This window comes from Pantherophis guttatus, chromosome 9 (assembly GCF_059756535.1).
Source record: "Pantherophis guttatus breed Tessera chromosome 9, ASM5975653v1, whole genome shotgun sequence".
NCBI classification, from domain to species: Eukaryota; Metazoa; Chordata; class Lepidosauria; order Squamata; family Colubridae; genus Pantherophis; species Pantherophis guttatus.
Genome location: NC_142071.1, coordinates 8,879,262 through 8,903,814, shown reverse-complemented (window position 1 = coordinate 8,903,814; position 24,553 = coordinate 8,879,262). Strand labels below are relative to the sequence as shown.

At 45.7% G+C, this 24,553-nt stretch overlaps 1 protein-coding gene and 1 long non-coding RNA gene across 7 annotated transcripts in view; both read left to right on the top strand.

Annotated features, from left to right (window-relative positions):
• The first annotated feature begins 565 nt into the window (after nucleotides 1-565).
• LOC117676990 (uncharacterized) lies at nucleotides 566-4,087 on the top strand. 2 transcript variants are annotated; one of them, XR_009623024.2, is made up of 2 exons: nucleotides 566-2,290; nucleotides 3,076-4,087. It is a non-coding gene; the product is annotated as an uncharacterized LOC117676990 (long non-coding RNA). The 2 variants fall into 2 exon arrangements; XR_009623023.2 differs by having other exon boundaries at nucleotides 566-2,418.
• A 2,552-nt stretch (nucleotides 4,088-6,639) lies between these two features.
• Nucleotides 6,640-24,553, top strand: part of EBF2 (EBF transcription factor 2) — a 280,406-nt gene continuing 262,492 nt past the window's right edge. For 4 of the 5 annotated variants that reach the window (XM_034436841.3, XM_034436842.3, XM_034436838.3 and 1 more), the window contains exons 1-5: nucleotides 6,645-7,443; nucleotides 13,883-14,039; nucleotides 16,233-16,296; nucleotides 19,337-19,392; nucleotides 19,762-19,835. In XM_034436841.3, coding sequence (XP_034292732.1) covers nucleotides 7,313-7,443; nucleotides 13,883-14,039; nucleotides 16,233-16,296; nucleotides 19,337-19,392; nucleotides 19,762-19,835 — 482 coding nt within the window. In that variant the 5' untranslated portion in view covers nucleotides 6,645-7,312. Of the gene's footprint in view, nucleotides 7,444-13,882; nucleotides 14,040-16,232; nucleotides 16,297-19,336; nucleotides 19,393-19,761; nucleotides 19,836-24,553 lie in introns of all 5 variants that reach the window. The other variant, XM_087875582.1, reaches the window with a different exon arrangement.

Here is a 24,553-nt window from a genome sequence, read left to right as displayed (position 1 = left end):
TACACTGCTCAGACAACTAAAGGGAACACAAAACTACTGTATGTAAGGAACAAAGTATTTAATAAGGCTATTTCATTCATTCAGATCTCCGACGTCTTCTGCTTGTGTTCCCTTTATTTTTTTGAGCAGTGTAGAACCTCCCAATTCAATGGCAGTCTACCTCTAAATATCACGTCCTGGGTGTGGAAAGGATAATCCCTAATGACGAAGTCTAATTATCCTTGATTATTAGCCTTCCGTAGCGCTAAACTAGAAGGAACCTTAAAGCGAGGCTGATTTCGCCGGGTTATTCCTCCTGCCTGGCGATAAATCCCATTGAGTTCAACAGGGGAATTGGTCCACAGCTAATGTCCTCGCGGCCGTGGGGCGTTTTTTACGACCCCCTTCGGCACTTGGATGAGCCGAAGCGCTACTCGCTCCCTGGCTGAACTGGTTTAGGTAGGTGGGAGGCGGAAAGGAAGCGCGAGACACGGGTGGGCTTTTTTGCCCCTTTTCTTGAGGCTACCGGAATTCAGCCGGGGAAGTAAGCGAGGTCAGCGACCCAAGTAACAAACTTCTGAGCTTCGCGGCTGGATGGTGGAGAAGGAACCCACGCTCCACTTTCTCTCGGGTCCTTCTTTCAAAAGGTCCAAGAAGCCAAATAGGGTGCCTGGTGGAGGGGTAAGAAACCCGGCTGGAATTAAAAAAATAAAATGCAGATTGATCTCTTGGTTGGAGGCTTCCTAGCGAGAGTTAAGTAGCAAGGCAACCAGTATGTTGAGTAGTAGAAGACATACTACAAGTAGTACAATACTACAAGTAGTACAATACTACAAGTAGTACAGTACTACAAGTAGTATATTACAAATAGTATGGCAGACTTCGCTTTTCTTTCCCCCGTGCCTCCAAATCGAAGCTGGATCCCGAAACTGATTTCATTTGGACATTTATTTATTTTTTTTTTAAAAAAAATGAAAGGCGTAATTTTTGGTCGGAGAAAGCCGAGTGACAATCCTAGAGGAAAGAAAGTATGTCTGAAAGGGGAACTTCCACCACAGGCTAAATTTAGTCCTTTAAAAGATTTGCTCGACTCTTTACGTGCTTTGGAGGAATCGCGCGTCTGCAGCTCCATCGAATTAATTAATTCCCGGGACGCGCTCGAGTTATAACCGAGTGGGTCATTTTTTTTCTTTTTCTTTTTCTTTTTTCTTTTTGTATAGCATGGACCCCTAAATATCCAATCCCCTTACAACCGTCGCGTATCGGTCGTTAAAGATTCAACGGATCCGGGGATCCAGAAAATTGGCTTAATTGCCCAAAACCGTGGTTCAGATCACCGTGGCTAAGCCTGTAAGCGAGCCCAGCTGTCGTGCAGAGGCAACCTGTAGCAAACGGGTTGGGCGAGCTTCTTCCAGAAAAAATCAAAACAGCTGCTGGTCTCGCCAGGAAAAAAGAAAAGAGAGAGAGAGAGAGAGAGAGAGAGAGAGAACTCGCTTTCCTTCCTTTGCTCGGTGGGGGGACAGCAAGTTTTCCCGGGTCTCCTTATCGGCTTTTAAGAGCCGGGTTGCAAACACGACCGCCGTCGGAATCGCCGTCGCTCGGGCAGAAAGTCGATCTCGTGGGCTTTTTACAGCAGCCAGCCTGTTCTTTCTTTCTTTCTTTCTTTCTTTCTTTCTTTCTTTCTTTCTTTCTTTCTTTCTTTCTTTCTTTCTTTCTTTCTTTCTTTCCTTCCTTCCTTCCTTCCTTCCTTCCTTCCTTTCTTTCTTTCTTTCTTTCCTTCTTTCTTTCTTTCTTTCCTTCTTTCTTTCCTTCCTTCCTTCTTTTTTCTTTCCTTCTTCCTTTCTTCCTTCTTTCTTTCTTTCTCCTTCTTTCTTTCTTTCTTTCTTTCTTTCTTTCTTTCTTTCTTTCTTTCTTTCCTTCCTTCCTTCCTTCCTTCCTTCCTTCCTTCCTTCCTTCCTTCCTTCCTCCCTCCCTCCCTCCCTCCCTCCCTCCCTCCCTCCCTCCCTCCCTCTCTCTCTCTCTCTCTTTCTCTCTCTCTCTCTCTCTCCAGCGATCTGGGATGTCATCAATATAGAGATTTTAGGGAGGAGGAAGAGAAGTTACCCGAACCACAGCACAAAGTGACTTTAAAGACCGCGTCAGATTCGGAGTTTCCCCCGGGGCAGAGAGAGACTGCGGGATGGATCGGGACGGGTTTGCCGTCGTGGGAAGCCCCCCCCCCCCATCGACTCCACGCCGGAAGCCTTCCCCGAGGAAAGAATTTCCGACGCCTGCAAATAAGGGGCAGGTCAACTGAAGCCAGAAAGCCTGGGTGAGTCAAAGAGGAAGACTACCGTCCGTCTTCTTCTGCTCCGTTCGTCCGTCCGCCCGGCTTTCAGTTTGCGGGACAGAGGCCGGAGCCGAAGAAGTTCCGGAGCCGATACTGGATAATACAAGGAGGTTTGTCTTTGGCCTTGGGCTGGGCAGTGGGAGAAGGCAGCCTCCCTCCCTCCCCACCCAATATCATGTAAATGGAAAGGGCCGCGGGGCAAGAAGAGAGAGAAGAGCCCGGGATTCAAGAGATTCCCCGAAGAGTCGTATTTGGGTGGCAGCTGCTACAGAAGGGGGGGGGGCGCTGCCCCTGCCCTCTGACCTCCCTTTCCCCCAGCCCCTATTTTCCAGCTTCCCGCAAGGCTTCCCACTCAGGAGGGGATATTTTTCTCTTCCCCTCCTTTTTTCCCCTTTCTTTATTCAGAAAAGCAGCGCTTGTATAATCTAGAGGAAACTTCCTTCCTTCCTTCCTTCCTTCCTTCCTTCCTTCCTTCCTTCCTTCCTTCCTTCCTTCCTTCCTTCCTTCCTTCCTTCCTCCCCTCCCTTCGTTTAAGTTGAAGGTTTGTTTTTTTTCCTCCCCTTATCTCCCTCTCCTTTTTAGTAACCCACCAGATCAGAGATCCGACTGAGTCTGACTTTCGGGGCTCACTCCAAAAATCCCCCCACTAAAAGAACCACGCTTTTTCCTGTTTGTGGGAGTTGGGATGGCTGAGCTGAGGGGGGGGGATCTCCTTGCTGTATTTGTGTATGAGATGCTTTTTATTTAGTTTACTTTTTTTTTTCCAGTGGTGAACAGCTTTTTCCTCCTTCAGTAGCAAGCCAAGGTCTTCAAAATAAGGACAAAATGCCTTCCGGGTTAGTCAACTCTGCTCCGAAGTAAGTCTCAGGACATTCCCTTCTAGGATGTGGCTCTGATCTTGTGGGGCCTCCCTCTCCAATGCCAACAGGTCTGTCCTAATACCTGCAAGTACCAGGATGGTAATGTTTGAGATCCGTGTATTGTCCCCCTCTCCATCTTTCCATATTAGACCCGGGGAGTAGTCCTGTTGATTTGGAAGAGATGGCTCCTGCCTTTTCTTCATTAGTGGTGTACAAGGTAGGGGCCAGCATTGGTTGACAAGAAGTCGGGCTTGGCATGAGACCACCAGAAATTCCAAACCTTGGAGTTGGGCGGGGTGTAAGGGTGGAGGGGGGGAGAGAGATAATATTTTGTTGGTTGCCAACAACCCCAAATGGCCACTCCAGAAAATATTTCTGGTAGAGTCACCCAACCTTCATTGCGGTCACATAGCTATCTTCATTTATTAATAACAGGCACAACCATCGTTGAATGGCGTTGTACATCTCTCCAGCGAAGCTTTCGACGCTCAGCCACTGACTTCCCCGATCTCTGGGAGCGCAATCTCCCACCCCAAACCGACTCTTAGCAAATTTGCTTGAAATTTGCTCATTTCTATGGAAGCAACTGCTTCCATACTTACTTACCAAGCAAGTAATCTCGCCGATAGAGAATTTTCGGCTCAGATTTAAAGAAAGATCCATGGAACAAAATCGCCTAAAACCATTAACATTTTGGGGCATATCCCGACCTTGGAGAAGACGAAGGGACCCTACTGCCGAAGTCTCTGGGAAAGGGGTGCGCGGGCGCCCACATTTCTGAAAAGCACATCAATGAATACTGGAAGGAGGGTTTTAAAATGTGTTATCTTCAATGTTGTCCATCTCCCTGAAAGATCTATTTGTGTTTGTGCCTCTGAGTGTGGATTTGTGCAAATAAACAAAAGTTTATATTTCTGAATCTATTGTTTTATTAGTGTTCATTTCCTCTGCGTTGACTACAAAGAAATGTATGTATGTATGTATGTATATGTGTGTGTGTGTGTGTGTATGTATACACACACATATATGTATATATATATATCTGTCTTAAGTTTTCTTAACTTTTTACATATATATATATAAAACTTACATAAACAAATATATGTGTGTATGTATATATATATATATATATATATATATATACATACACACACACACACACACATATACACACACATACTAGAGGAAAAACACACATAAATCCTACGAAGAAGTAAGAATATATATAAATGTATGTATGTGTATATATATATGTGGCGAGTGTCAGGTTTGAAGGAAGGAGAGGTTATTACTGAGCATTTCCCTACAAAGGCCTTCGGATTTATTTGATCCTCTCCTGTCAGATCTGTCACCAACGCGGACACAATAATTTAGACCTCTCCTTTTCTTTCCTGCCCTCCCCCACGCTACATTTGACCAAAAGCCAGACCCCCCCCCACCTCCGCCAAACCCCTCGCCGCCTAAGCTTATATTCATAAAAGAGTTTTAATCTGATTCTTGATGAGGCTTTTTTAAAAAAGCATCTCAACTCGGAGGCGAGCAAACTTTTCCACGTTTTGTTTTGTTTTCCAGCGCGTTCGAAAGAGATAAAAGGAAAGCTCAAAGCGGGGAGTTGGATTAGAGGGGGAATTTCGCGGTACCTTAGAAGGGGTGGGGGAGTTAACAGACAAGGGAACCCGGGCTCTGTCACTTTAACTGGGGAACATCTGATTTCCAACTCTGGCAGATGGCTCCTGAGCCCAGATTTGCATGCATTGTCTTGAAATCTGTTTTCGCGTCGGTGCTAGATAGATTTCAGAGACAGGTCTATCCTCCCAGATCGCCGTACAAAAGGAACGGGGGGTGGGGGGGGGAGGAGAGGGAGAGAGAGAATTGACACCAAGCCGCTTTGCATTGATATACAGACGTGCTATTCTTTCCAGCAAGACGGACGGACGGACGGACGGAGAGGGCGGCAAGGTTTTGCAAGAAACGCTGGTGCTTTCTGTATCTCGCCCGGCTTTCAAAATAAAATAAAAGTTTAGGAAGAGGGTGGCTGGCTGCACGCGCCGCTGTGCACCTTTCTCTGTCGGAATGGGAAAGGTTACAGTTTAAACACGCCTCGCCTCTTCCTCTGAAGCTCCCCCCCAGCCAAACACCTATTCCTGGAAAGCAGTCAACCCACAGCAAGCGAGCGAATTCAGATAGCGACCCTTCCAGCCAGAACAAGGGCGCCTTTTCCACCGTCGGGAAGCGCGCATAAAGGATGGGAAGGAGCCGTCTGTATTGACCGCTCGCGTGTCAACCCAGCTGTCAATTTGCCCCTTGTTTGATTCTTTTCTTTTCTTTTCTTTTCTTTTCTTTTCTTTTCTTTTCTTTTCTTTTCTTTTCTTTTCTTTTCTTTTCTTTTCTTCCTTTCTTTTTTCTTTTCTTTTCTTTTCTTTTTTCTTTTTTTCTTTTCTTTTTTCTTTTTTTCTTTCCTTTCCTTTCCTTTCCTTTCCTTCCCTTCCCTTCTTTTTTTTCTTTTCTTTTCTTTTCTTTTTTTCCTTTCTTTTTTCTTTTCTTTCCTTTCCTTTCCTTCCCTTCCCTTCCCTTCCCTTCTTTCCTTTTCTTTCCTTTTTTCCTTTCCTTTCCTTCCCTTCCCTTCCCCTCTTCTTCCTTCCCTTCCCCTCTTCTTCCTTTCCTTTCCTTTCCTTTCCTTTCCTTTCCTTTCCTTTCCTTCTTTCCTTTCCTTTCTTCTCCTCTCCTCTCCTCTCCTCTCCTCCCGTCCCCTCTCCTCCCCTCTCTTTTCTTCTTTTCTTTTCTTTTCTTTTTTCTTTTTTTCTTGGAAAACAAACAAACAAAACCCAAACCTCCCGTTTTGTCTTTTCTCCTCGAACCCAGCCAAGCGTCGGAGAGTAACTGGAAAGGGAGAGTTGGGGGGGGGGGAGGAAGAGTCAGAGCGATTGAAGCGAGGCCAGAGGGAACCCATCGAGAAAGGCCGTTACAAGTTCAGGGGGGTGGGTGGGGGGTGGGGACTGAAAATGTGCGAATGGCACATTTTCCAGATACAATTTCGAGGAGCCGCTGAAAGTAGGGGAGGCGATCCTCTGCAAGGTTGTGGGGGGCGGAGGAGAGAGATGCTCTCCATCGCTGCGGGGACGCAGCTGGAGACGAAGCTGCCTTTCTCCCGGCCCTCCACACACACACACACACACACACACACACCCTCCACGCCCCCATTCCCCTCCCTTCGACCCGGGTCAGTTTAAACAAACCGTTTGGTAAAGCGACTTCAAGTCAACCAGGCTCCTGGGCAAGCCCCGCCCCCTCCTCCCCCCGCAACCCGGGCAAGCCCCGCCCCCTCTTGTTGTAACCCGGAACGCCGCGCGTCGTCGGCAAACTGTCTCTTTTTCTCCTCCAATGGGGCGAGCTTATGCAAATCGGCGCGCCTTATTTGGCCGCCCGCCCCGCCCCCTTTTCCCTAGGACGTTCGCTCCCCCCCCCCGCCGCAACCCATTCATGGGGAACTCGGTGCGGGGAGGAAAAAAAAAAAAGCGAGCGGCGCTTTTGCTCCAGTGCAAGCAGCGCTTCTCTGATTCTCTCGCCTTTTGCCATTGACTCTGCTGCTCTGCCCCCCCTCCCTTCGCGTTCTCTCCCCCCCCCTCTTAGTTTTGCGCTCCTGCCCGGCTCTCTCTGGCTCTCTCTCTCCTCGTGGATCCTGCAGCCGTGCAACCGATCCCCGCGTCTCCCAGGCGAGCAGGTGACCGGCGCTCTCGGGGAAAAGAACGTCGGCTGGCAATGCGGATCCTTTGCTCCGCTCTCTCCCTCCGGCAGCGGCTGCAGAGAAGATGATTCGCCGCCTCGGAAGACGCTGAGACATCCCCAGCCGCCGCTTCGGGCTTGCAAAACCTCGAAAGACGCTTCCCCCTCCTTCCTTTCCCTCCGTTATCTCGTTTAAAGGCTTTTTTGTTTTGCTTTTGTTTTAAAAGGACCGGGAGGGGAGAACCCAAATCCCCCTCCAAGACCCTCCAGCTCGTCCTGAAAAGGCGGAGGCGGGATCGCTGGAGCTGCCCGGGAGAGGGACTCGCGTGCTTGCAGCTGCTGGTGTTTGGAAGTTTTGCTCCCGTCGGAAAAGAGCCTAGTTTGGGTTTTTGGAATAAACTTTTTTTTTTTGTTTGTTTAAATGTTTGGGATCCAAGATACGTTAGGAAGAGGGCCGATCCTGAAAGACAAGGTGCTGGGGTCGGAGATGGATCCGGTCCGCTCCTGGGTCAGGAACGTCGGCGTGGTGGATGCTAACGTCGCCGCTCAAAGGTAAAGTAGATCAAATCTTGAGTTTGCAGCTGATTCTTCCCTCTCTTCCTGCTTGGGCTTGTTGGGTGTGTGTGTGTGTGTTGCCGTCGCCCTCTTTGCTCCTCAGGCCATCCTTTAGTCGGTCGATCCCAGGCCGATCTCTCTTCCTTGGTTTATTTCTTTCCCCCGCACACATTCGGTGGGGCTGGGAAGATCTTCGCACCCTTAGGAAAGAAGGACCTGGCGCAAACCCAGTTGTTAGGAATAGGGAGTTATGTTGGCCTAGTCAACTTGGAAGGAAGTCTTCTTGGCTGATTGGGGTTTATTTTTCAGTAGGCAGGGAAGGGCACTGCGCCCAGAGGAAATGAAGAGGGCCGTTTTTCAGAGAGTTCAGCATCCTGAACTCTCCAGCAGGTCTGAGAACCCAGTGTCTTCGGCTCTCTGGGAACTGATGCCTGGCGTCAGATTTACTTAGGAGGAAACGGTCCTAAAGTGATGCTGCCCAGCTCCTTCTCTTAAGAAAGTCGGGCCATCCCGTCAGCGATCCTCATTTTCTAGTGCAAACATCTTCAAGATAGGATAGTGGTAGCCTCCACGGCTCATCGCCTGATCTTCCTTAGAACTCGCTCCGCCAGAAGTTGCGAACTTCCAAATTGAATTGGTATTTTCACAATCAGCCTTTAAAACCTTGGCAGTGAACATCTGGAAAACATCTGGAAAAGCATGCAAGGAACCGAGACCCGATTTACCCTCTTTATTTCAGGATCTAAAACTTGAGGGATAGAGGTTGCACGCCATCCTTACCGTCCGATCAGCACCCGCTGATTCTAACCCGATCCAAAGTTGGGCAGATGCCTCTTGAAGGCGGAAAAGGACGCTTTGATGGACTTAGTGCTGAACCGCAAATGACATTTAGGCCTGATTCACACGACCCGTTCAACCCGTCTGTGATTGATTTGGTTAGCGGGTTGAGTGAACTCAACACTTGAGGCGTGACAAGGGTGGTGGGGGGCTCGAATGGTTGGCGAACACCAGCCAATGGTGGTTTATTCAATAATACCCTGTTATCCAAACCATGGCTTACAACAATGTGAGAAAGGCGGTTATGCTTGGATCTGGAGTTCAAGTCAAACTCCGTTGAAAAGATCGTGCTAAACAAGTGAACTCAACGGGGCTCTTTCGAGCAAGGGCTAGGCTAGGGAAACCCAATTAATGGACCTTGATATCCGAGTCATGCAACGTAAGGGGTCATCTCTGCACTTCTTGACTTAGAAGGCCACACCAGTCTTAGGGTGTTAAGTGCCTGGAAGCTGAGTAACTTGGCTTGGGTGAGTGACTAAAGGGAAGTAAAGCGGATGCGGGCGGATCCATAGGCTGAATTTACCCAGCATAGCCAAGACGGAGCTTAATCCATCCTGCTTCCTAAAATCAACCAACATTGCCTGGATTCTCAGATCGGGCGATTTTCCAAACTGGCGGGCTTCACGGAACCACCACGAGTCAAAAGCAAACACTTGAGACTTTCCTGTGTTGTGTGAACTGGGCCACTGAGACGGAGCTGGCATCTGAAAGCAGGCACGCCAGGAAACGCCCGCTCTGAACCGCTCGATTCGCCCAGGCCTGCTTCTCCATCCAGGCTGGCTTCTCAGCCTTAAGATGGGAAGCGACGCCTGCTGAGTTCAGGGACTCCCTGGACTCGGGGATCGCCCTTCGCAGCCAACCTCCGGCTTCTCCCGATGAGGCAAAGGGCGCCCGCGCGATCCTTCCCCACGGATTAAAAGTAGGCGCCCTTTGGAGGGGAGATTCCCTTCTAAAGAGTGACAGGAAGCGAATCAAAGAGAGGATCTGCGGGAGAAGTTTGAATGATGCCTCAAAAGTTTGCAGCCATCCGGACTTGGTGAGGAGGGGCGGGCACCTTGCCCCCAAAACTCCATCGCTCCCGAAACCGAGAGGTCTCTCCCTCCGAATCACTCGAATTGCCGCCGCTGGGAACCGAACAAGCCATAAAGAACCCAAACCACAAGCCACCGACGGACAACCGAGTTCTTTGCTCGTTCCTGCGCCCCCAGCACGCTTTAACTTTGACCGCCGCCGAGAAAATAAAGTCCTACCCCGGAGTAAAAAAACCCCTTTGGACTCCGCGGAGAGGGGCTTCGGCAGGACGGCAACAGGGACTAGGAAACTTTCCTCCCCGCCCCCCGAGAGCCTTGCAAATCTACCCTTGGCCTCCTCAGGGGTCACCGGAGCGCCAGGGAGGTTGGAAAGCAGAGGAAGCCGTTTTTGCGTCAGATGCAGCGGGAATTGCACGCCGAGAAAAGGGCCGGTAAATTCCCCCATCCTCCCCGAGGCGCAAAGATGAGCTGAAGCAAAAAAAGTTTGGCTTGGATGCCAGGGACAGGATAGCCCGGGTTTGATTTGGGTCTATTCTTCAACGGAGTAGATACAAGTCCTTTCCTCCCTCTCTTGAGGGGTAAAGTTCTCCCTTCGGAGAAGAAAAGGCAGGGGTGCCGGGGTCTCTCTCGTGTATGAGGAGCCTCAAACCTTGGGCAGGTCTTCCCACCTGGGGCCATATAACCATACAGCAGCAGCAGCTCTCAAGTCTCCGGAGGAAAATAAAAGATCCCCAAACTCTCGTGGAATCTCTGGGTGAGTGAATGTTGTTCACGCATTAACGCAGTTCTTAAAAAGAGGGATTTTGTCCTGCTCTGGCTCCACGCCTATCCGAAGCTGGCTTGTACACTTCGTTTGTTTGTTTCCCCTCCAGAAATCAAATTTGTCTCGATTCTCTCTGTTAGCTGCCAAGGAAGGCGATTTTAGATGATCCCCTTCAAGGGAATTTTACAGTCTCTCCTTCCCTTACAAATCTCCCTCATTTAAAAAGGATGCAAAGACTCTTCGGGGACAAATTTAAACCGAACGTTTCCCAAATTAGTCCCTGGCCTTAAACACATTAAGCTTGGAAAGTTGATCTTCTGATCTTTTGGGGTGGGGTGGGGTGGAGGTGGGGGAAGAGTCGCTCTTCCGATCCTAAAACCACTTTTGCCGGACCCAAGTTTTGGGAGGTGAAATTCACAGCAAAATCTAGCAGAAAATAGTTTTTTTCCCCCTTCTAAGTTTCGATATGAGTAAAAGTGCGTTTCGGGTAAGGCTACACACTTCTGAGCCGTTTATAAGTTTAAATCAAGATGCCTATATTGAGAAACAGATCCCATTTAATCGAGCCAAGTCGATTCCCATGCGGTGAGATGGATCTATCCATGCCAAGTCAAACCTGGTTACTTCACTGAACTTGAACACAAAACTTCTGCTTTGATTGTTGCGTCCTATATGAATCCTAAAAACCCCTCAGCTTGACAAATATGCATCAAATGATTTTAACTCCTTTAAATGTGGCGGGATCTACTTCTACAGCAAGTGGCCTTTTCAAGCCTCACCCCCAAATCTCTTGGCTGAAGCTAGTAAAATTTCCTTCGTGGGCATTAAGAGTACTTTCGTAGGATCGGCGCAAAGAAAGATGAGAACTGGAAAAGGGCAGGGCAAGGCTGAGATCTTGTAGGAAAGCAACGTTGGCACCAGCTTCTCCAAATTCTCCGGAGCTTCACTCTCGAGTAAACAGGCAGTCGGTTGAAGCGCCAGCGACTGTAGTCCAAGTCCCAAAAGAAGCTGGACTTGGAATAAACTCGCTCCAGGGTGATTTCCGGGCCAGCTTGAACGCCGGGTCAACCGGTTTTCCGACTCCCTTATGGGGATCATGAGCTGATTTCCAAGCGACCTCCTTCGGATCCGGTGTGGAACTTCCCCAGAGCAAGTGCGTGGATCGTTTTATTGCCCAGTCCAAATATTTGGAATAACCCCTCTTTGAAACCCCAGAGCTTTCCAAGAAACGTGTTTCTTGCGGGGGAAGGTAGAGAGCGAGCTCGCGGCCCCAGGAAGGATTTAAAAAAAAAAATATGATCGATTATGTCTTCTGTTTAGGTGAACAATCCATAAACTTTCCGATCCAGTGCAGCCTCTACTTTCTCTCCTCCCCCAGTCAATGCGCACTAGCCGTTGGTGACCATATGGAGAAGAGAGCCCCCCCTACAGCTATTGATCATCCGTCATTGATCCGAATTAGACCCCTAGAACAGCGCAATCTCTTTGTCCGCCCGGTCCTTTTAAGCTCGCTGGTCCGCCCGCATCATCAGCGTAAAGAGTCTGAGAAATCAGTCTGAGAAATGCTACCTTGGCGTTGTGTTGCCCCGATTCTCTTACCCGTAATTTTTTTTTTTTTAAATTGATTTATATGCCGCCCTTCTCCGGAGACTCAGGGCGGCTTACAATGCGTTAAGCAATAGTCTTCATACTTTTGTATATTTATACAAAGTCAGTTTATTGCCCTCACAAACTGGATCCTCAATTCACCTACTAACTTAGAAAGGATGGAAGGCTGAGTCAACCTTGAGCCTGGCGAGATTCGAACTTACTTTAATTGCAGACAGCTGGTGTTAAATTACAGAGCTCTGTCTGTTGAGCTATCCAGGCTCACTAGTTCACTCAAGTACAGGTTGTTAAAACTAATTCTTTTCCTGCTTGGGCGGAATCCTAAACTAACTACTTCGGTGGGTTTCCTACAATAGCTCAGCTAAAACACGTTCCCCGTTCAATAGGTTGTGTGAATGCAGGCAGTGTGAGGGTTAACGTTAGCTTCGTCCGAAAGCGGCTCCAACTGATATCCAGGGGGCTTATTTCCTGTGTAAACCCAGCGGCACAAAATATTGTGGTTTTCTATGAAAATAACAAAAGCTCACCTGAGTTTTCGGGACAATCTTTGATGTCCTAGAAAGGAAAGCGAGAGAATCATCCCCGAATTCCACTTTCGCTATTTTAGCAATAACTTGCCGGTTGGATTACGGTTGAGGAATGGAGAAGATTTAAAAACAACATTTTTTTATGGTGGTGCAGGAGGGGATATGAAGCGTCGTGAAATACTTGAAGGGACAATACAGTTTGTCTCTTCAAGCTGCTTTCACCTCGATTATTGTTTAATAATCGATGGCTGCGTGAGCGGAGAAGGAAGCTACTCCGTTTGGTGCGGTGGAATCAGTAAAACGGTTATCCGGGTCTACTCATAAGTAAGCCCCGTTGGTTCTGCCTAGGGCTCGAGTGCCGGTGTATAGAACTGAAAAGTTCGCAATTTGGGTTTCATAACTGCGAGAGGGGGAAAAAAAGTCCCAGTGATAAAATTATTTTTGAGAAAACGGGAAATTCAGCAGGTAAACCTCTTGTTCTCCCTCTCCTCCTGCCCTGCGTCTTTTCTTCATCTTTTCGCTTGCTCTCTCATAAGCGACTCGGGGGTTGACCCCCTTCTCCCACCCCCCCATCCCCCCACGACCGGATGAAGTGGGTGATGGAGATGGCAGGACGGCAGGGGAAAGTTGGTTAATAACGTTAATATGCACTGGATAAATTGAACCGCAAATTAGCCGTCTCCATGTTGATTTAATCTAATGCGTGGATAGTTTATGGTTTGCTGTTTCAGCCTCAAAACCTGGGTCAAAGAATGAGGCCGTGGTTTATTCAGACCCGGGGGCAACTTAGAAAGTTAGCCACCGTCAAAAATCCACGGTGCAGACGAAGTTTTAGTAAGAAAGGCGTTAAGCAGGAGGGTGCCTCGAAGAGGAAGAGGCGCAGAATCTGCACTGCTCTCTCTCTGTCGGCGGCCCGGTTCACACGACGGGCTAAATCCTAAAATGGTTCGAGGGATAGTTTTGGGGCGGCGGAGTGTTAGGATTGTTACTTCGGTTTCTAAAACCTGGTTTATGATTCAGCTTATCCGACAACCTAGCCCTCTGAGGATTTGTTGGATAAAACGCGTGTTTAAGGCTTGGCATATTGTGTGAACGGAGTGTAACAAAACGGATTCTCCTCTCCGGAAACTTTTTTTTTTTCCACCCAAGGCCCCCAAAACGTAAAACGACTCGCTTTTTAGAGAAGGCGGAAAACCAGATGGGATTAGAATTCGGCTTTGCGTGCTGTATAAACTCAGTCATGGTTTACCTAGTGAGCCCCAATCCTTATTGAAAAAGACGTCCACGGGTTATGCTCGCGCCAAGCCAAGGTATGATTTACCCGAGCGCCTTGGCTGGGTTCACACGATTCCCTTATCCAGGAAAGGTAGTTTCCTCGGCCACAGCTAGCTAAATTCCCGCACCAGCTAATCCCAAACAGGCTTAATCCAAAAGCGGGTGCGTGGGAAATTTCCTGCTTCGGGGGGGGTATTTTAGCGCAGGTAAGGATGCTTGAACCCCCGGAATGAACCTGTTTTGCGTAGCCGAGGCAGCTGCCCTTATCCGCGCGTGGCTTTGGGCGGTACCGGGACCGAAGCGAAGGCGAGGGAACGGGCTGGCTGCGGGCCGCGCTGGTTCTTTCTCTCGTTCTGCCTTAACCCCGGTTTGCCCTCTCCTTTCCTCCTTTCCAGCGGCGTGGCTTTGTCTCGAGCCCACTTCGAAAAACAGCCTCCCTCCAACTTGAGGAAATCCAACTTTTTCCACTTCGTCTTGGCTCTCTACGACCGCCAGGGCCAGCCCGTGGAAATCGAGCGGACGGCGTTCGTGGACTTCGTGGAAAACGACAAAGTAAGGGTCTATTTTTCTGGCCTTCTGGCTTTTTGCTTCCCTCAGCCCAACCCGCCTTATTCTGCCTTTCTTTCTTTTTTAAATTTGATTTATATGCCGCCCTTCTCCGGAGACTCAGGGCGGCTTACAATGCGTTAAGCAATAGCCTTCATCCTTTTGCAAATTTATACAAAGTCAGCTTATTGCCCTCACAATCTGGGTCCTCAATTTACCTACCTTAGAAAGGATAGAAGGCTGAGTCAACCTTGAGCCTGGTGAGATTCGAACCTGCAGTAATTGCAGGCAGCTGGTTTTAATAACAGGGTGCTTTAGACCACTGTACTACCAAGGCTCATTCTTGCCGCAATGAATGTAATACGATCGGTAGCGAGCAAAAAAAAATATTTCCCAAAATTACAATGGCACCCAGACAGCTTCTTTCTTTCTTTTTAAATTGATCCTAGGAAGCTGCGCTCCCGAATAATAATTTTCAGTTCCCCCTCTTCCTGGGATTCCTTTGCCAAACTAATGATTCGGCCCGGTTCGGTCAATTTCAGTCTGGAGTTTAAAAGCTACCCCTGCCTCATTCCCCAGCTAGGACCGGATTCCGCGCGAATCAGGACCTACCCGAATCCGAATTGATGGGAGAGCAGCTGAGTTTGATTTCCAACTAAAAGAACTCCCCCCCCCTTGAGCTACAGGTTGAGCGCACACCTGGAGCGCTAGTCAATTTCACCCACAGCTCAAGGCGGGCCTTGTTAATTTCAGGGATAAACTCAGGTTGTCCCTCCCTACATCTACGTCCTTACAAAGCGGGGACAGGTCTTGTCCGAAAGAATAGAGGGGTATTTAGGACTGTAGTCTCGATTTAGCTTCTCTCTTTCTTTTTTTAAATTTGATTTATATGCCGCCCTTCTCCAGAGACTCAGGGCGGCTTACACTGCGTTAAATACTTTTGTATATTTTATACAAGTCAGCTTATTGCCCCCACAAACTGGGTCCTCAATTTACCTACCTTAGAAAGGATGGAAGGCTGAGTCAACCTTGAGCCTGGCGAGATTCGAACTTACTTTAATTGCAGACAGCTGGTGTTAAATTACAGTGCCTTGTCTGCAGAGCTATCCAGGCTCCTCTTTGTGGTGGGGAGAGGGAAGGAGCGATGCAACTGGTCAGAATTTACATTTGGAGACTTGTGGCTTTCTCCTCTATGGGCTTTGCAGTTTTGTTAGTTAGTTAGTTAGCTGTTAGTTTTTAAAGGGTTACCGGTATTCCTTGATCGGGAGTCCCGACAAAATGAAATTCAACTGTCCTATTTTCAGGGGGTTTTTTTCTTCTTTTGCCTCACACTCTTGGATATTTTTCTTTAAACAGACACTGCTTTGCTCTGAAAAGATTGTGTCCAGTTGTGAAAAGTTTCAGAAGGAAAAAGAAGTAGCCCAACAGGCTGTCCCTTCTGGATTATTTTAGCAGGACCCAAACCACAAAATATCTCCTCTTGCATGGTATTCACATGAAGCTCTGGCATATGCAGCCTTTGGGGAAAGGCTATTGACAGTAAAATGTAACACTAGTTGAAAAAATCTGCCTCCTGTTCAGGAATTCTCGCTCCTGGGTGTCTTAAATCAGGACAATGTTATGTAGGGTTGTTTGGGAGCCCAATAGAGCCAACTTTTCAGCAAACTCTTTATCAATTTGCATGAGTTAACCAGCGTTAAAAAGGAATTTCCTTAAACCCAGGTTGCCATGCTACTAAGCTTCTATTGAGCTTAGAGGCTGCGATTTATGGCTCACATTAAACCTCCAACTCGTGTGTGTGGTATGTCTAGTTTATAATTCAGCATGCTGGGGGAGCTGAGCAAATTGGATTAATTGAATAAACCACAATTTAGTTTTGCATGGGTAAGCATTGACAAACACAGTTATTGGGACTTCTGAACAAGCCATAAGAAAGATGGGGATGCTGCTGTTAATTCTGTAGCTGTAAGGACTGATGAACTGAGCTTATTTCTGGAAAAACTCTAGCTGGATTCACACATCCCAGTAACTATAAAGTAGCTTGTTTAGATCTGGCCATTGTGATTTATAAGATACGGTTTCTAGTAGTGGCAACTCACCTTATTCACTAAATCATTAGACTAACACCATTAAGGGCTTAGTGTGGTGTGTGAACCCAGATTCTTCCTGAAACAGTTTTCCTTTTTTTTTACTTCTCAGGAGCAAGGCAATGAAAAAACAAATAATGGGACACACTACAAATTGCAGCTTCTGTACAGCAATGGTAAGTCCTTCCCCAACTCACTCTCAACAAAGGGCAACGAAGGAGTAAGCTAATTATCAGGGTTAGCTTTCCCTAGACCTGGTGCCCTCCAGGTGTGAAAAAGGCAAAGTCACCTGTCAACTCCTGGTGATGTCATGGACACACCTTCGTGGTCAGGTTGTATAGTTTTCTTGGCAGCAAAATGGAAATTCTTTGCTGTTGCCTTTTCCTTTTTAAAAAACTTCTCAGTTTACATCTTGGACTTTTCTACTTGTCTTCCACCCAAACTTTTAACCAGTTCAAACTTTGCTTATCTTCTATGACCAGCGACAGGTGCTTATATACTAAAAATCACTAGAATATTTAGTTGAAGGTTCCATCACCTGTAACCAGTATGGGCATTATCCTGGCTGGGCATGATGGGAGGGGTGTTACAATTGTCCTCAATGTGTCTTCCAATACATCTTGGAAAGCATTAGACTGGGGAAGGGTTAATGATTGATCCTGCTGCTCTTAGGCAAGGCAATATGGAACACTGGTTTGTTTTTTTTTTTAAATGGTGGAGTCGGTCTCCTAGTCTCCATCAGGTGACAAATGTGAATATATGTGGTTTTTTTTTAAAAAATTGATTTATATGCCGCCCTTCTCCAGAGACTCAGGGCGGCTTACAATGCGTTAAGCAATAGCCTTCATACTTTTGAATATACCTGCTTAGTAGGGCTTTCGCCCCCCCCCCAAGCGGTGTTCTTTTTTATACAAAGTCAGCTTATTTTTATTTTTATTTTTATTTTTATTTTTATTTTTATTTTTATTTATTATTATTATTATTATTATTATTATTATTATTATTATTATTATTATTATTATAATATAATTTGATTTATATGCCGCCCTTCTCCGGAGACTCAGGGCAGCTTACAATGCGTTAAGCAATAGCCTTCATACTTCATACTTTATACAAAGTCAGCTTATTGCCTCCACAAACTGGGTCCTCAATTTACCTACCTTAAAAAGGATGGAAGGCTGAGTCAGCCTTGAGCCTGGTGAGATTCGAACTTAGAGTAATTGCAGACAGCTGGTGTTAATCACAATGCTATCAGCCTGCTGAGCCACCAGGCGCTTTTATGTGTTAACATACAACTTGGTATGAATACCAATAATTGTGCAATGCATATGTGGTTTTGATATCTCCCCAGGGGTTTATGCTATAGTTTTGAACCGCTTTTGGAATGTGGGTTTAGGAAAGCTACAAAGGAAGGTGGCCCTGGGTGGAGGAATACTTACCCAGGTATTGGAGGTGGGTGTCTGGCATTATGCCTACCTCAAACGACTTGCAAAAAGCCAATAAATGAATAAAATCACCCAAAGAGCCCCTGTTGCATCTCAATTTCAGTTTTGATGCTACTTGGCATCAGCAACACTTTTTACTGTACCAAATCCAGAGTGGAGTTTCCTTTTTATAATCAGGGATTTTTGCATTACCTTTTTTTGTTTGGAGAGCATAACATTTATTATCCAGTAAAGAACAAGAAAAGAGTGATCACGCTTTCATTTTTTCTAACAAAGGTTACCACTTTTAGAAATTTGCAGCCTGTGAGGCTGACCTTCAGCCTACCTTCACAGCATTTTATTGGAAACACTTGTCCTTCCTGACCACACCTGTTATATTCAGAGGGAGCAAAGCAACTGCTTTTCATAAAGGTTCCACTCATAGTTCATCATTTCTCCTGAACTCTGGTCACAAATTTGGATGACTTTATATTTTTATTTTCTGGATGCCCTCTGTATTTTATATTGTTTGGGTATGTTTGAGGAACATCACCTGATCTCGCAACCATCAGACCCTTCGATTCCCTTCTGAAATGGATTGATGTATGTTGGGTCGTGATTAGACTTCCCTTCCAATAAGTACTCAACAGATCAAGTGCATATATACTGTACACATCTCTCTTTGTAGGTGGGTAACTTAGTTGGTGGGTAACATCATACCTAGCTACCTTGTTTAAGTATGATTTACTAAATACGTTTCAGTTCCAGTAACACACTGATCCCTAAACTATGGCTTACAAAACACAACAATTGGATTTATAGAATACACTAAGTAACAAAGAAATAAATCACAGTTTGGGTTAGTACAGTCTGTAGAACGTAAGCAGGGAAAGAATGGATAGTGAATCTATTAGTCATGGTTCAGTTTGATAATTTCAGATGTGGGACTAGATGATTTTGAACCAGGAATGGCAAAAGATTAGATCCAGATGTAATACTTGGATTGGAGCCAATGAAATCAATGAGGCTTAAATTGGTGGTGAATAACCTAAGCTCCATTGATTGTAATGGGTCTATTTGAAGCAGCACCTAACCAATTTTGGTTGATCTTAGAAATTAAGTGGACTGGAGATGAGAGACCTCTTGGGAATTCTGAAGCTGTTTTCAAGACTGGGAATGAACAAATAAACAACTTTTGGAAAAAGCAGTGACCATGTTGGTAATTACCTAGAATGTTTCATGAAGGCAGTCCTCCTTGATTTAAGGGCAATTTTATTTTTAACTATTCCAAGTATGACTTAGTTTGGATCCAATGACATATTATTAATTTATTAAAACATGGTAAGGCAGCCTGCCTACATTTTGAAGGCCTCCTGATTTATTCTGCTGAATGACACATTTGCCCCAAAGAGTCCTGCTTAGAGGTCACCATGGAAAAATGGGAGAGGGAAGGAAGAAGGGAAAATTGGAGTGGAGAGAAATGCGGGCTGATAAAGACTGTTAGAAAAGAATGAGTTATTGATATACAGCAACTATCCTTTAGTCTTGATTATATCTCCTAGAAGTTATGATTATAATTTACTGAATATGGATGGTCCGGATTGTGGAAGATAGATGTGATGCATCATGAAGGTGTCTGTATATGAATGCTATGTGTATATGCTTTAGCATCATGTGCTTTGGTGTCTCCTTCCCTAAACAGCTTACCTGTGAGAGAAGGCAGCCTATAGTGGGGAACAAATCCTTTGAAAGAGTCCCTTCTCTCATCCTTTTTTCTTTCTATTCCCTGTAGGTGTCAGAACTGAACAAGATCTATTTGTCAGACTCATTGATTCAGTCACAAAACAGGTGAGATTTTTGCTCCCATCCTTTAACCTCAGCCTACCTGTGTTTCTTATTATTCAGAGAAATAGTCATCGTACCTTATCAGGGATAGCTTGTATCTTCTATGAAGGCTGCTTCAAGGAAGGCTTGGAGACTTCACTTGCAACATGCAAACCGATGCTTTAGGTCTGGTGCTATTTTTTTTGATCACATTGGAATTGCATCTCCCAGGATCCCAGTCTGTAAATGGAGAGGACACAGTCAGAGAAGGTTGTTCTTGAAGATTTGTAATTCCTCATCCTGTTTTTATTTTCAGATTGATAAATCACAGCGGAGAAAAGATTGTCTTATTTGTTTTAAACTGACTCGCCCATATTCTCCACTTCTTTATAGCCGATCGCTTATGAAGGACAAAACAAGAATCCAGAAATGTGCAGAGTTCTGCTCACCCATGAAGTTATGTGCAGGTAAGACAATGTGATTCTCAGTCATCCAGGTCATGATTGTCCCAAAGGTGCTTTTTCAAGAGGCACAACTGGACTTCCTTGTTTTTCTTTGAAGATGTTTCGCTTCAAGAAAGTCCAGTTGCCTCTTGAAAAAGCACCTTTGGGTAAGACAATGTTTTTCCTTTGCGTTCACGGAAGCGGCATGTGACAATCACACTCTAGTAGCTAAACAGGCCTACATGCTGCTGTTGCTGAGATTTTTGAGGTGGAAAAGAAATGGGAGATATTTGGATGAAAGCAGTGGTGAAATGTAAAATTTGTTACTACCGGTTCTGTGGGCGTGGCTTCATGGGGGGGATGTGACTGGGTGGGCGTGGCCAACTTTTTTTTTTCTTTTTTAAAGCATTTTTTACAACCTATTCGGGTGAATAGGTTGTAAAAGAAAAGGCTTTGACGATCACGTGGCACAGCTGTGATTCTCAGAGCCTTTTTTTTTACCTTTTAAAAACAGGAAGTAACGACACCCAGGTGGATGGGTGGAACTTTATTGCTAGCGGTTCTCCAAACCACTTGCCACAATCGTTACCGGATCACCCGATCCGGTCCGAACTGGGAGCATTTCACCCCTGGATGAAAGGGTGATGAACAATTTTCACCAGTGTGAAGGCTAATTATCCAGTCAAAGAGATGAGAAGATCACCTCATGAAGCAAAATCTGGAAGCGTTTTTAATTAATGCTCTAAATAATTTTTTTAAAAAATATAATATTTGGGAAGATGGCAATGGATCCGCCTTCTCTCTGTTCAGTCTGGCATTCGCTGGCTTTTAATGTCCATTGTTCAATTGCGGCTTTGCCTTATTTGCAGACCAAATCCATTATAGCTTGTTCAAAAAAAAAAAAAAAAAAGGATAATGAAACTTGGCTTAGTGTTATGTGTCAGCCTTGCCTCTAAATTTCTTGGACAGGAAAGAAAAGGCGCACCCAAATGGACATTCCAGCTTTTTGTTGTTGTATTTTTTTAAAATCAAGGAATATTTCCAACAAAGTAGGAAAAGAAAATAAAGGGATGCAACTTCTAGAGCAGGGGTCTCCAACCTTGGCAACTTGAAGACTTGTGGACTTCAACTCCCAGAATTCATCAGCCAGCAAAGCAAAGCTGGCTGAGGAATTCTGGGAGTTGAAGTCCACAAGTCTTGAAGTTGCCAAGGTTGGAGACCCCCGTTCTAGAGTGCTCTGGCTGGCCTGGCCTGCAATAGTAGCAATCCAGCCAATTTCTCCCTTTTTAAAGATTTCCTGAGAACAGGGGGAAAATTCCAGAGAAGGGCTGGAACACTAGATAATATTTAGCCAGATGATCTTAAGACCTGGGAATGTTCACCCAACTCTTGGCTGGAGGTTCTGCTCTCTTAAGGGGCTGGGATTTTTCTAACGAGAAGGTTTAATCCATATTTTCCTGAACTTTAGCTATTTAACTTTCCCAACTCCAGCTTCTCAATCAGTTTATACATCTCTGCATACAAGTCTAAAGTCACATGAAGACGGCAGTCCCTATCCTATCACCTTTGTTTTAGCGTCAACAATTGCAGAGTGTTGTCCTTTGTCAATGTTGCCCCAATTTAACAAGGGATGAGTATGCTTGCATTTAATGCAACAACGGGGCAGTTATATCCTATGCATGTCACTCAGAAGGAAATTCTGCAGGGCTCAATGCAGTCGTATTCGGGTAAGTGATATATACTGAAACAAATCAACAAATAAGAAATAAATACTGGGTAGCTTTAGCTATAACTACATTTTACTTTTTTCCTCTTCTTGTTAGCATGGCACCTGAACTATCATATAGAGGTAGTCCTCGTCTTACAACAGTCCCTTTAGTGACCATTCAAAGTCACAACGGCGCTGAAAAATGCGGCTTATGACCGCTTTTCACACTTATGACCTTTGCAGCATCCCCACGATCGTGTGATCAAAATTCAGGTGCCTGCCTGGCAACTGACTCATATTTATGACCGTTGTTGTATCCCAAGATCATGTGATTGCTTTTTGCAACCTTCTGACCAGCAAAGTGAAGGGGGAAGCCAGATTCACTTAACAACCATGTTGCTAACTTATCAACTTGCAGTGATTCACTTAACAACTGTGGGAAGAAAGCTCGTAAAATGGGGCAAAACTCACTTAACAAATGTCTCACTTAGCAACATAAGTTTTGGGCTCAATAGTGGTCATAGGCTGAGGACTGCCTGTACAATGAATCTGTTAGATCTGTGATGCTGAACCTATGGCACACGTGCCAGAAGTGGCATGCAAAGCCATCTCTCCGGGCACGCAAGCTGTTGTCTCTTGCTCTTCCAGGTTCTGGTGTGCCGGTTAGCTGGTCTTCACCCACATGAGAGCACTGGAAACCGGAAGAGCAGCTGCCCTGTGCACATGCGCACGCCGGGAAGATGATCTTCCAGTTTCTGGCACGTGCATGCACACAGCCAGTTGGTCTTCGTGTGTGTATGCGCACCAGAAACTGGAAGACCACTGGCCAGTGCAGATGTATGTGCCGAAAACCAGAACATGCATCTTCCCGGCGTGCGCATGTGCACCAAGCAGCTGCTCTTTTGGTTTCCGGCACATGCGCGAGCACCCAGTTTGGCACTCAGTGCCGAAAAGATTCGCCAACACTGTGTTAGATAATACAGTTCTAAATAGTTCTCTGCAGAAATCTCTCCTCCTCCTCCTCTTCATATAAACTGTTTCTCACTGCAGAACTTTGCAAACAGGATTATTCATACATCGTGTTGAACCATAACGCAGCTGATTTGATTTGGATTATCTCAGTTGGTGAATTTAGCATTTCTATTTTATAAACTAAGGGATATGGTGTAGCAAAACCCAACAGATTGGAAGTTAGGTAACATGGCGAACTCATACTTAGCACAAATGTGTGAACGCACGCACTATTTCCAAGAACAAATTCATGCAAGCCAGGCTTGCATCCATTTTCTCCAAGCCTCCCAATGGTTAATCATGTGCGACCCTTACTAAATTTTATTTAACAAAAAAAGGAGGTTATTTAAATACATTTTCCTCCAACTCAGTTAAGAGCCTCCTGACCTGCCATAACATCTAACCTGCTGATCTTGGAAGCGTGTGATTCAATGTTATGCAAACCCATTTTGCATGATTGGCCACCCAGAGTCGCTCAACAGTGAGCTGGGCAGCATAAAAATTAAACAAATAAATATTAGGATCTCTTTCAGTCTGGCTTTAAGCTTAAGACAGCTTTGCGTCCCTCCAGAAAATAGATAGAATATATTCTGGTTGGTTCTGTTGGAACAGTGATGGCTAACCTTTTCTAGACTGAGTGCCCAAAGCACGCACGAACCCCCCAAATGCAATGCGCGCATGTCCCTGTGCATGTGCCTCCCACGCATGCCTTGCTCCACATGCACCCCACCCCGTGCATGTGTGCATGGCCCCATGCATGTGTCATGCCCCCACGCATGCATGCTCCCACACATGCACGCCCCCCCACGCATGTGTGGCAGAGACCCAAAGGCTAACTGGCTGCAGGAGGCACACGTGCATGTGTGCAGAGCTGAACTGGGGTGACGGCTTGTGTGCCCACAGAAAGGGTGCTGTGCACCACCTCTGGCACGCATGCCATAGGTTCACCATCATGGTGCTAGAATCTCAATGTCTTTTGGATTGTCTAGTTGGAATGGAACTTGGAGAACTAAAAGAGGCTGTTTCTTGAGGCTGTTTCTGTGTTTTGGGGGGGCATGATTTCATAAGATGCTATCAAGGGAATCTTTCATATGCTTTTATATGGCTCTGATGCCCTGAAAGTTCCAGCTTGTCCCCCTGCTTTTGAACACACATGCAAAAGCACTAAGAGACATTGTTAGGAGCTGGGGGATTTGATGCCCCCAAATGCTGATCCTACCCAGCTCACTCCATCAGACATTTCCAAGTCAATGTCTGATGTTAGAAATGGACTAGCTGAGGACAAACAAATGGAAATTTAATCCAGACAAAACAGTGGTGCCTTTTGTCAATCAAAAGGTTGCCGAGAGAATAGGGAATTCAAGCTGCAGTGGATGGCATGATGTTTTCTTTGTAGACTGAAGTTTTCAGTTGGCTATTCTGGGGATTTTGCTCTGAATCTGAAGGTTCGGGTTTGATGATGGGCAAGAATGTATTTGCAGTTAAAGCTAGTGCAGCCTTTCCTGGATTTGTCAAATGAAATCACAGTAACATGTATGCCTTAACTCTCCTATCTGGTAGAATTTTTCTTATTGATTTGTGTGTGTGTGTATATAGCACAGTTAGAATTTTAAAGTTATGTAATGGTTGCTCTTGTTTTATCTGTATTTTGTTGTCAATATCCCAGGGCACTATCATTATTGAAAAGGAGAGCTACAAGTTTAATAATTGACTATTAAGATAAAGATATCTAGTTGACTAGAAGCAGAGAGAGCAAATTCTCGGCCTTAGCTGTCCAAAATCTAAACTTCGGCCAAAATGAAAAACAATTTTGGGGAAATTATTTCTTACCTCATTAGCTCAACTATATTTTCGGTGCTCACAATCTACTCACACGCAATTTCAATAAAACTAATTTATCAAGTGAAGCATGCTTTAAATTGTCTGTTTTAAATTAGCGTAATGATATCAGAGGATGATTGATGAAAACACACAAAATGGATGCCAGTAAAAAGGTTAGCTCTCCTTTGAAATGAACTCAACT